The 10,447-nt window shown below is 44.0% G+C and overlaps 1 protein-coding gene across 5 annotated transcripts; it reads right to left on the bottom strand.

The window, feature by feature from the left end:
* Positions 1-66: 66 nt before the first annotated feature.
* On the bottom strand, positions 67-10,081 carry LOC131670632 (uncharacterized). Of its 5 annotated transcripts, none has more exons than XM_058946362.1 (13): positions 9,979-10,081; positions 7,847-7,906; positions 7,636-7,759; positions 7,058-7,226; positions 4,793-4,874; positions 4,644-4,692; positions 4,476-4,566; positions 4,000-4,102; positions 3,389-3,696; positions 2,175-2,729; positions 1,336-1,515; positions 1,217-1,264; positions 67-633 (listed from the first exon to the last, which is right to left on the bottom strand). In XM_058946362.1, exons 2-13 carry the CDS (start codon positions 7,893-7,895, stop codon positions 499-501), a joined length of 1,893 nt encoding a protein of 630 aa, XP_058802345.1. In that variant the 5' UTR covers positions 7,896-7,906; positions 9,979-10,081; the 3' UTR covers positions 67-498. The 5 variants fall into 5 exon arrangements, with proteins under 5 accessions (XP_058802345.1, XP_058802348.1, XP_058802347.1 ...); XM_058946365.1 differs by having other exon boundaries at positions 7,058-7,223; XM_058946364.1 differs by having other exon boundaries at positions 10,028-10,073.
* Positions 10,082-10,447: the final 366 nt, after the last annotated feature.

Below are 10,447 nucleotides of genomic sequence, written 5' to 3'. Positions count from 1 at the left end.
TACATTATTTAATAGTCTTACTAAGAATAACAATTGTGCCTTAGAGTATACATTGTGATTTTTTCTTGTTTTGTTTTGTTTATTATTGTTATGAATATCTTATTGTCAATAGAACAAAATGAAAATTTATTTTCTAAATTATCCATTTTATTTAAAGGTTTATAACAAAGTTATTGTATATCTATTTGGACTATATTCTATGCTATACTATATATTGTATGATTAATCTCTCGCATAATGTCGTTATTATTACACAAAAGCATAATATCGAATAAAAAGAAGAACAGAAAAAAAATTGATTAGAAGACGACATTGACAGGGTTCACATTTAAGTTAATTAAGACATAGAACTCAGATGTTCTATTAACTGTGTATACAACTACGGCATATGGCATACAAGGTTCAGACTGAACGTTATTTCGTATTTATCTCATTCGCTTAGGAGCAAGAGTATACCTCGAAAAAAAAAGCGTTTTTATTTTTCTATCGTCACAACAATTACATGATGACGCATGGCAAGGCACAACAGAGTGGTAAGCACATTGGTACCACGGCTTTTTTCGATTTCGTTTTCTCCTCGTGTCGTTCTGAGCCTCCGTACTCCCATGCTGCTCGCTTTTTCTCCCATCCTCCCTACAAATCGATGATTTCTTCTTAAACATAGGTTTTCATTGAAAATTTTTAAAATAATTGAATCTTTCAATGATATTGCATTTTTGAAGTTTGTTATACTCCGTTTCAGTTTCATTCCGATGAGAAATAGACAGATTGATTTTATTGAATAAACAACAAAAAAAACAAAATTGAAATATTCTACATTTCATTTAAATTAATATTGTTAGATTTATTTTTAAAAAACGATTATCAAACGGAAATAAACATTTGTTATGGACCAATAATAAAAATCAAAATAACGTATTGACATCGCCAAATCGGGATTTGGAGTGAATAATTGACTCTCAAGGTAGGGTATGAGTCATTCTGACACAAAACAATTTCAGTCTCTGAGACGCAAAACTTGATGGAAAACCTATTTCTTTGATTCTAAAGAACTAATGTTCATTTCAATGTTAATTAAACTTTAGATTTTAATTGTTTTTCAAGCATAAATATTTGTAATAATGTTTGTTACTTTTGTTTGCAAATTTGTAAAAACAAAAAGATCAAATTGACTATCGCAGAAGACTGTAGGCTTAAAATTAAAAAATAAACTTACGCTTCGTTTAGACATTGCGGACATAGATTCTTCCTTTTGCCAACCCTCCTGCGAATGAACAAAACAATTAATATCGTCGTGTCCGATCAAGTAAAAAAATAAAGAAAGTTAAGACTTACTCCACCACCCTTGGCCGACATAGCGACCATATGTTCTTCTCTCTTCTTGAACTCGGCGGAACCTGGTGGATAATACACAGGTGGCCCTGCTATATTCTTACTCTGGACTATCGGTGGCGAGTGAGGTACGAAGTCGACTCCCTTTCTTTGGTCACGCTTCTCCATGACCTCGACCACCTCCTGCAAATATGGGCACCCACACGCGTATTTTATATACGTCATCGCTATACTTATAATACACAATCGACGCTTTTGGCAATGTTGTATTATGGCGTCTTTTCATACAACGTGTCTCTGTTTGACTATGGTGATGGAACTTTTGTTGGGCCTTGATGTCGCGTTTCATTTTGTCTGAGTGAAGGTTTATTAGACGTAAGCGACGGCTGTTACGGTCAAGGATGAAAATTTTAAGATCGGATGATTGATTTAATTATGTAAAGGTACAGTATGATATTGTTTTCAGTCAGGGTGAAAGCCAATTTTTATGAACAAGGGTCTACGATTATTAGGGTATCCACTCAAAACACATATCCCTGTTTTGTACATATTTTTTTGTAAGTCAACAATAAATAAAAATATTTTGATGTAACGTCAGAAAAATAAAAATGACATTCGGTTCGGCCGTCTCATATAGTTATTTGGGGAAACATGCGTACATACAAACGTGCACAGGGCACCATCATCCCGATACGCTTGACACGTTCTAACTTGGCAGCAAGGTGGCTATTGAGAAAAAGCAATCGAACGTTTTAAATGAATGAATTAAAAGGCTTTCAAAACGCGAAAATGTGCTTGATCCTTTCGGGCACTAATAAGACAAATTATCATAGAAAGCCCACCTTCGACTCGGAGAACGACGACATAAGATCCTCGATCCTCTTGGGTGGCTCTTGCCTTGGACTAACGGGTCTTTCGCTGGTAGGGAAAGGTTTCGGCATAAGATTGGACTCCTCATACTGCTTGTAGACATGAGTGGTACTAGTGTGAGTCTCATTGCTTGGGTAATAGGTCGGCTTCGGCGGCCTCGCGCCACTCGCGTAATGCTCCTCGTATTGCTTGACCGTCCTCGTCGTGTTGCCAGTGGTCTCGACGGGAATCGGTCTCCCGATCGGTGGCTCGCTCGAGTAAACGACGCGCTCGGTGGTGCGTGAAACTGCGTGATCCGGATAGTCGATCCCCGGCGACGGCGACGGTCCGTAGCCGTTGCTCCGACTCTCCTGCAGGTACTTCTCGCTGCGCGTGAGCGTGCTGCTGGTGGTGACCGGTGGCGGCGGCGACGGCGCGCGGTAGCCGCGTCGCTCCTCCACGAAAATCTTCTGCTCGCGGTGCACGCGGCTCGAGGTAGGCGACGGCGACGGCACGTACTCGCGCACGCCTCGCTGCCGCTCCTCGATCTGCCAACGATGCATCGCGTCTGATATTAATAACGGTGCGCGCGCGCTCGCGAGAGCGCTGCCAAATCGACAGTGACGAGGCTCGCGCCAAGCGGGCTACGCGCTCGTCCGTCGCGTTTCTGCTTTGCATTTCACGTCTTTTCGATGCGTTGCGCTCGCGCGGTGGGAGGACGCCGTACACCTCGCGTTCCGGCTATAAATTTTTATGACATAAGCTCTCGTCGATCGCTTGTTTTTTTGTTCCGATCAACCTTCCGTTGTAGTTGTCGTTTGAAAAACTTGCAAACCATCCGCATGTCGGATTTAAAGCACTGATGCTGCTCTCATAATGAAAAGTCGAAATACCCAACCATGCACGCTTGATCAAAATTCAGTTCACGCGCTCGAGCTTAGCATCCAAACAAAGTTGCATATCGTATAATAATAAATTACATTTACATAATTTAATTTATTTGATTCTAATAGTAGACTGCTTAATCGCACTTAATTCAGACGGATGCGAAATGAAGAACGTGAAAATTGAGAAAAAGAGAACGTTATAAAAAAACTTTGCGAAGTCGAACGAACAATTTTGAAGGAGTAAAATTGCCGAGTCGATCGCTAGTAATTCGTAACGAGTTGACAATCGTCATGGATCGCACTGTACTGAAAAAACTCACGTGGTGAACGAGAGTCTTCTCTGGAACATGTTCCCTCGGCAAGGACGACGTATAACTGATAGATTTCTCGAGGTTCTTGTTCAGAGTGGAAGTAGTACTGGTGGTGGTGGTGGTGATCGGGGTCCTGGGTACCTCGTAAGTGTAAGTCTTGATGGTAGTGGTGACTTTGGTGTTAGGTCCAGGCTCAGGTATCTGTATGGGCGTCGACGCGGGAATGTACTCGACGTTGGTCAACTCCTCAGTCTCGTCGGTGCGCACCGTCTTGATGTTCTTCCGCGGCGAGATCGGGCTTGGCTCTGTGTGATAACCTGATTGCGAGGAATGCTCTTATATAGAACCCCAATATCAATCGCGCTTCGTTCCTCTCAGTCACTATCAGCAGTTATAATTTTTTCAAGCAAGAAATGAACGAACGTTCGTGTTGTCTTTGATGTGAGCGTTTATTCTTTGGCTTCTTTTTTAAAGAGATATTGCGAAACAACAAAACAAAAATTTAACAACGGAGATTAAATATATATTGATATATATATATATATATATATATGTATGTGTGCATATGTATCTATGTGACTGATTGTGTTAATACGATCTAGTAATGGTAAATGTCCGACTTGTCTCTTTGACATATTTGAAGTCTCGCTCGGTCGATCGGCTCTCCGTGCTCACTGGCTGCACCACCGGGATCGTCTTTGATGATACGTCCGCTTTGTAGATCTGTTCTCGACGTACAAATACATTCGTGCGTTTATTATTTTACATATTATATTTTACCTAATGTGTGATCTTTCTGCAGCATATGTATGTTTTTCTCAATGAAGGTTTAATAATCGGATTCCACGAAACGGTAACGAATAATTGAAATTAAGTGTAACAAGTTATTGGCGAAGAGTTGGTAATTTTCATGATTATAGTGGACAATTGTAAAAATAAATAACAGCTGTAACAATAAAAAAACAACATATCTGTAGAGCTAACCACATACGATCATATAAAAAAATAAAGAAAACTAAATAGTAATTTCAAACGCTTGCTTTCAGAAATGACCACACGTAATTATATATAATAGGATACAGAAAGCAAAACTCACGATTTCTTGATTAGTCTTGCCGTAATCCGTAACATCGCGCACAGGCCTCGACGAACTAGTCTGATTGAAGGTCCTCTCGCAGAAGTCATCGCTAAAAGAGCAAAATAAAAAGCGTTCACAACTGATCATCAGCTCCGACGTCTTCGAGAGAAAGTAAGGGACACTCACACGATAGACGCGTCATTCTTGCTGATTTTGTCAGTTTTCACCCACGGCTCTGCAACGCGAGAGAGAAAGAAGAAGAAAAAATGAGCGGAGATATGACAAGGTCGCGTCCGTAAAAGGCGGCGCCGTCGCTGCGCGTTGCATACACTTACCGAGATCCTTTCCTTCCTGCGACTTGTCGTAATGGTACGACACCTGCTTGTAGGCAACCGTCTTGCTTTGACCTGGCTGGACCTGAAATTTATTTAAGACTTCAAACACACGTATACGTCGGATTGCGAGGTCGGATGCTGCTTTGCATGTTGTTTTGTGCTTTTGTTTCGTGTCACGCTGCAGTGCTGACGTAACCGAGCTGTTATTTATACTGACGTGCATTTTTCATTTTCGCCAGTGCTTTGATTTTTTACGGAAGCCACGAGTCAGCTGCCGATTAAATCTGTTCCTGGCTCGATAGTCAATGGAATTTATTGCTATGCAGTCTATGAGATTGCAATATTATGAATGAATATTGCGCACAAAAAAGTCTCAAAAATGTATTTATATGATTCACCTACGTATACTTCAACCTAGACTTGGCTACACTCTGATTTTTATATATACAAGTATGATATATATTAATGTCTTTTCTTGCAGAAATGTTTCTTTTGCTGTATCTTTTCTATTTTTTAAATATCACCGTATGGTAACTTTGCTTGCAATCAGCGCTTGCATTAGAAAAATTAAAAAACGTAAAAATATAAAAATATTACAATATTATTTCACTTTATGTCTCGTGTATTAGTGGTTTTTCTTCGCTACATTCTATTTGAACGTAAATTTGTACGATTTAATAAACTTGTTTATCGTTCCGATAGTGAAAATAAAATAATGTTTCCGCAACCAATTGTTACTTTTAATTAAACATCCAAAAAGTCTTGAAAATTAAATGAATTGTAAGTTATATAAACAATCAAAAAAGAAAATTGAAATCAATTACTTTGTATCAGATTCAAACATGTAGAAAGTCTCAGTGAAGAGCCAAAAAAAATATTCGTAACCCTATAAAAATAAATTAGTAAATCTCACAAGACCCAAAACAAAACGAACTGAGTCACTGATCCTTAATCGATTCAAAGGCAGCATATTTTTAAGCCGATCGAAAGCATTATTCAAAGTTTATTTCAATTTTGTTTGTCGCTCCATATAAAATCACCACATGCGTCGTTATTATTTTTCTCGCTGCGTGCGTGGCTTGTTTTAGAATACGTCGAGGCCCGAAAAGAGAAGGAGCCGAACGACGAATTAGCACGCCTCAGCGGAACTCGAAATATTCATAAGCACTTGCGGCGTGAAAAGCTCGCTAATCGTGGTCGCATCGCCCACGCACACGGAAAGCGCATACAATGGCGTCGTAACTTTTCCTTTGCTGCGAGCTGATTTCGATCGCCAAAACTTGCCCATATCGAACCCGAGCACGGCGCGCTGGCAGCGGACAAGAAGGAGAACGAGATAACGCAGCTGCACCGCGACGCGCGAGACTCGACTGGCCGCGCGAGATCGCGAGTTATGAGCTCCAGGTGATGCGTTTTCACGTGTGTGGGTCGCACGTGGGAGACGTATACGTACGCGCGATTCCATATTTGGGCCAACCTGCCGTTTTAACGTTGTTCTTCATCGGAATTCATTAATCGTTCGCCTGCCATTTTTTTCAGATGCGCGCTTCGTGCGTCGGCTTTCGAACTTGCTCGTTCCGCGTACGTTTTTAGTCGGCGCGCATTCTATCGAGCCAATTCTCGCGCGTGGGTTACGTTTGATTTCCTCCTTGCTTCTTCCCGCAACGGATGCAGATCCAAACGACGACCCGTTGCCTTCTCGAAGCACGCGTAATGATCGCATTGATACGACGTCCGTAACGTAAAAAAGAAAAAAGGAAAAAGAAAAGATTTTGCAATCCAACGGCGAACCGGTGTGCTCCAGCGGTGATCGTGCAAATATCACGATAAATTCTTTCTCCCGCGTGGGCGTATCCGATAACCTTGAGCTGCTATTTTTTTTAATCTGACGAGAATATCGATATTGCTGTATACGACATTTATAGAAGCCCCATGCGTAAGGCGTAAGCAGTATTTCGGTGGATACTAATAGAGCTTTCTTCGCTCTCAATTCAAGGGTTTCACGAATTCCTAACGCCAATAATAAAAAGTCGCTCGTCTACGGATATAAACTATACAATTGCAATATCTTCCATTGATACAAATTCATCTCTCATGCAAGCTTGAGAAGAACCTTGTCATTGTTTCTCTTATACGAACTTGACTTTGCTCAATGAAAACACATCGGATAAGATGAGAACCAATAAATAAAAAGCCAAGTGTATAAAAGTTAAATCGACCGAAGCACAACGGCGACTGCGAGAAAGAAGATAAAGAAATACTAACGTCGGCAAGCTCCTTGTCGAGCATTTCAAGGCCGGGAATACCGGACGCGGTACCGGCAGGTCCAGTGCTGACATATTTCTCAACGGTGACCTCGCGAGCTCCCGATCCCGAGGGCGACGATGTCGTGTGCAATGCCGGTGACATCGACCTCAGCGGCGATTTTCTGCTGCTGCGAACAGATGGAAAAACAGAGAGGAATTCAAGGTGAACGTTTTGCATGATTGCTATTCTGTTGCCGTGTAATAACATGCTAATGAGCGGGAGGAGACGATTCCGTAATGCGCTCGTTCGCTATTCAGCATGAAAATCGATGTGTATCGAGCAAATTTACTTGGGAACGCGAGTGTTTCGTCGAAGCGTTTGATGACCGTTGTCCATGCATTTGCAAATTGTTGGGCGTCAATATCGGCACAAGGTGTATTAATGCGATCGTCAAGTCGTGACATTAGTCGAGAGGACAAGAGTAACACGGCAAAAAGTAGCTCTTCTCGTAACGATATGAGAATGGCAATTAGTCACAGTTAGTAACAGCGTGCAGCTGCTTACGTAAACATATCGATCGCCAATGAGTGCGCTACCTGTGGCTAGTCTCCACGATCCTCGTTGTGCTGTGCTGCGGCGTACTGCTCGACTGATGCACGCGATGCCTGCTGCTACTGTTGCCAGTCGAGATGCTCGTCTGGAGATCGTCCAGCAACGCGTCTGCAATGACCAGCGCACCGCGTGTTTTAGCCCGGTTAACGATCGAACGAACGATCGGAGAAGAGTATAACACTGCAGGCACCTTACCTAAATTGCTGTCGAGGTTGCTGGTCGAGGTGGCTCTTCGACCCGCCATTTTTCAGCTAGCTGCAAATTGCAAGACTTTATCGTGAGCAGACTCGGGATTTCCGATGCGACGCAGCCGAGGGCGCGCGTGCGATTGCGAAATGTCAGAGGCGCCGCGAAATTGCCCGCGAAAACTGGGCTGACAACGAATACCCGACCACCATAGCCAAGAAAAAATTTGAAACGCCCTAATTAGAAGCGCGCTCCTCCCGTTACGACGGCGTCGCCAAAATAACGTTTATCGGAGCCAAGGGAAAGAAAAGGCTTTCGTCGTGGACTCGTTTCTTTCCTCGTTTCTCTCGCTCCTCGATTTTTTTGTCTTTTCTTCCTTCTTTTTCTTTTGCTTTTTTCTTTTATAAATGGACCGCGCGGCTATTTTCGAGTTATGAGCCTTCGAACAGAGAAAATGCTTACACGCGAGACGGAGAATTTCGCAAGCTTCGCGCGGGAAAACAGGAAGCTGCGTCATCGACGTGAAAATAGAACACCAAAAAGCGACGCGGCAACCTGTTTTACCATTTCTTTTTCGCCAATACAGCCGTCAATTCACACTTTTGCGCGAATTCACGACCTTCGCTGGGTCGTATTTATGCGGCGAACTTGACAGAGATCGCGAGCGTTGCGAAGCGCTTGATTTTTGTCGAGATAAGTGCATCCAAGATGTGCAAGAGAAAAATGATTGAGTTGTATCCGTGAGTAACGTAATAATCTGAAGAACGAGGCTTTTTTATTACCCGTCTTTGAGTTACTTCGCAATTAAAAATAAATTATACATTGGATTGCTTTTAGCGTTCGGCCATTTTTATATGTTGTACGACCAATTGCTTTTTTTTTTCGAGTTCACCATTTTGTATTGTTTTTCTCGAGAAGGCGAGCAAGCCGCGCACGCAGTAATTGTATTTGACTCAGGTGGACGGCTATATAAGACTGAAACCCAGTTCTAGTTTAGTTTGATGAATGATGCTTCTTAGAAGAAACCAAGGGTGATTCACAAACCGCGACTTTTGGCTGTCAAGACGTATTTTCTAATTATTCTCAATTACCCCGCTTTTCTCAAAAAATGTTCAATAGCTGAGCTTGGAAAAGGAAAAGAAGCATCGGTTCTAGTCAGTGTAAATAAATTATCGTTACCAATATTTCGCTTACGAGAGACAGCTCGGTCGGAAAAAGACGTTGGATTTGTTTACGAAAAGCGAGCTCCCGAGATTCCGAAACAAGCTTACAAGACTCGTTAATGTTAGCATCGACAAAAGTTTCCGTAGCCGGCTTAGCGCTATAGAAGAAAGCTCAACCGGAGCAAACGAACGAAAACAGTCTCGCAGACTTCCGCGAGCAGCAGACGGGAGGAAATTGCGCAGAGATCCGAATTCCAAACTGATCGTCGTTCGCGCACTTCTTGCGATCAGCCGAAAAGAAAAAGGAGCGCGAGCGACAGAGCCGAGGTGGTTCGACGCGCGCACGTGTCGCGTATCCTTCGTCCCCTCGCGCGTATTTGTCTCGCTCGTTTTCTTCCATCTGGGCTTCTCTTTGTGATGCACCGCCGTCGCGTAAATGTTACAAGGTCGTTCGCTGGGCTTGCCGCGCAATGCACACAGGCGTCGGCCGGCGAAAACCGAGCCTCTCGCTCGCTTGCGCTTCGCTCGCGACGAGACCAAAATAGCGGGCGAGTAGCTTCTCTCTCTCTCTCTTTCTCTTACTGGCCGCAGAGCCAAAATGATTTCACACACTCGCGCATCGAGAACAACACCGTCTTTTCTACGTGGATTATCGTTGAAAAAGGCTAGTCGAGCTGGCGGTGATTGTTCGCGACTAGGGAAATCGAAGGCTGAGAGACCTTACCGCGAGTGTGTGGCAACGGTTCAAACGGCTAGTCGCGACAAAAGCATCGTCCTTCGCACTTTCTTCGAGAAAATCAAACACAGCATAATGAAAGAAGAAAAATAATAATAGAAGAGGAAGAAGAAGGAAGAATAAGACGCCAAGAAGAACGAGAAAGGAGAAGGTTCACTCGCGGGCAAAAATCGCGAATGTTTACTACGCGCGCTCGGTATGCAAACGCGTGGGCGACTGCAGCGCCTGGTCGGCGCACTCACTCCACGGCCTCTCGCCAGGCGATACGCGCCGAACTGTCCAAATGCTCACGGTCGACGCGCCAGCGCGAGACTGACAAACTCGCCGCCCGTTCGCCGGTGGCCGACTGCCACTCGAGGCGCGCGCGCGCGCTCGCTCGCTCTTTCTCTCCCGCCCGCGCGCGCGTCCACGAAATTTCGGCCTACTCCCGATTTTCGGACGACGTCGCCCACGCGCCGCGAGGACGGACTCGCTCGCGTGGCCTCTCATTCAGCCCCGCCGCCTTCCAGGAAACGCGCTTCGGCCAGAATTTCCCTTTGCTCGCGTACCTTCCAGTCGGTGACTGCTGTGTCGGGCGCTCGTCCGACGCGCGATAGCTTGCGATCTGACCAAGTGGAGCCGCTGTCGATCGAACTGACAGCGCCGAGTCGATCGGATCCATTCATCTCTCGAGCGATCGGCGCAACAGGCGTAACGCGCGCAAGCCGCTGT

This window comes from Phymastichus coffea, unplaced genomic scaffold (genome assembly GCF_024137745.1).
Source record: "Phymastichus coffea isolate CEN01 unplaced genomic scaffold, Cenicafe_Pcof_1.1 PCOF00112, whole genome shotgun sequence".
NCBI classification, from domain to species: domain Eukaryota; kingdom Metazoa; phylum Arthropoda; class Insecta; order Hymenoptera; family Eulophidae; genus Phymastichus; species Phymastichus coffea.
This window is presented reverse-complemented; position numbering and strand designations above follow the sequence as displayed.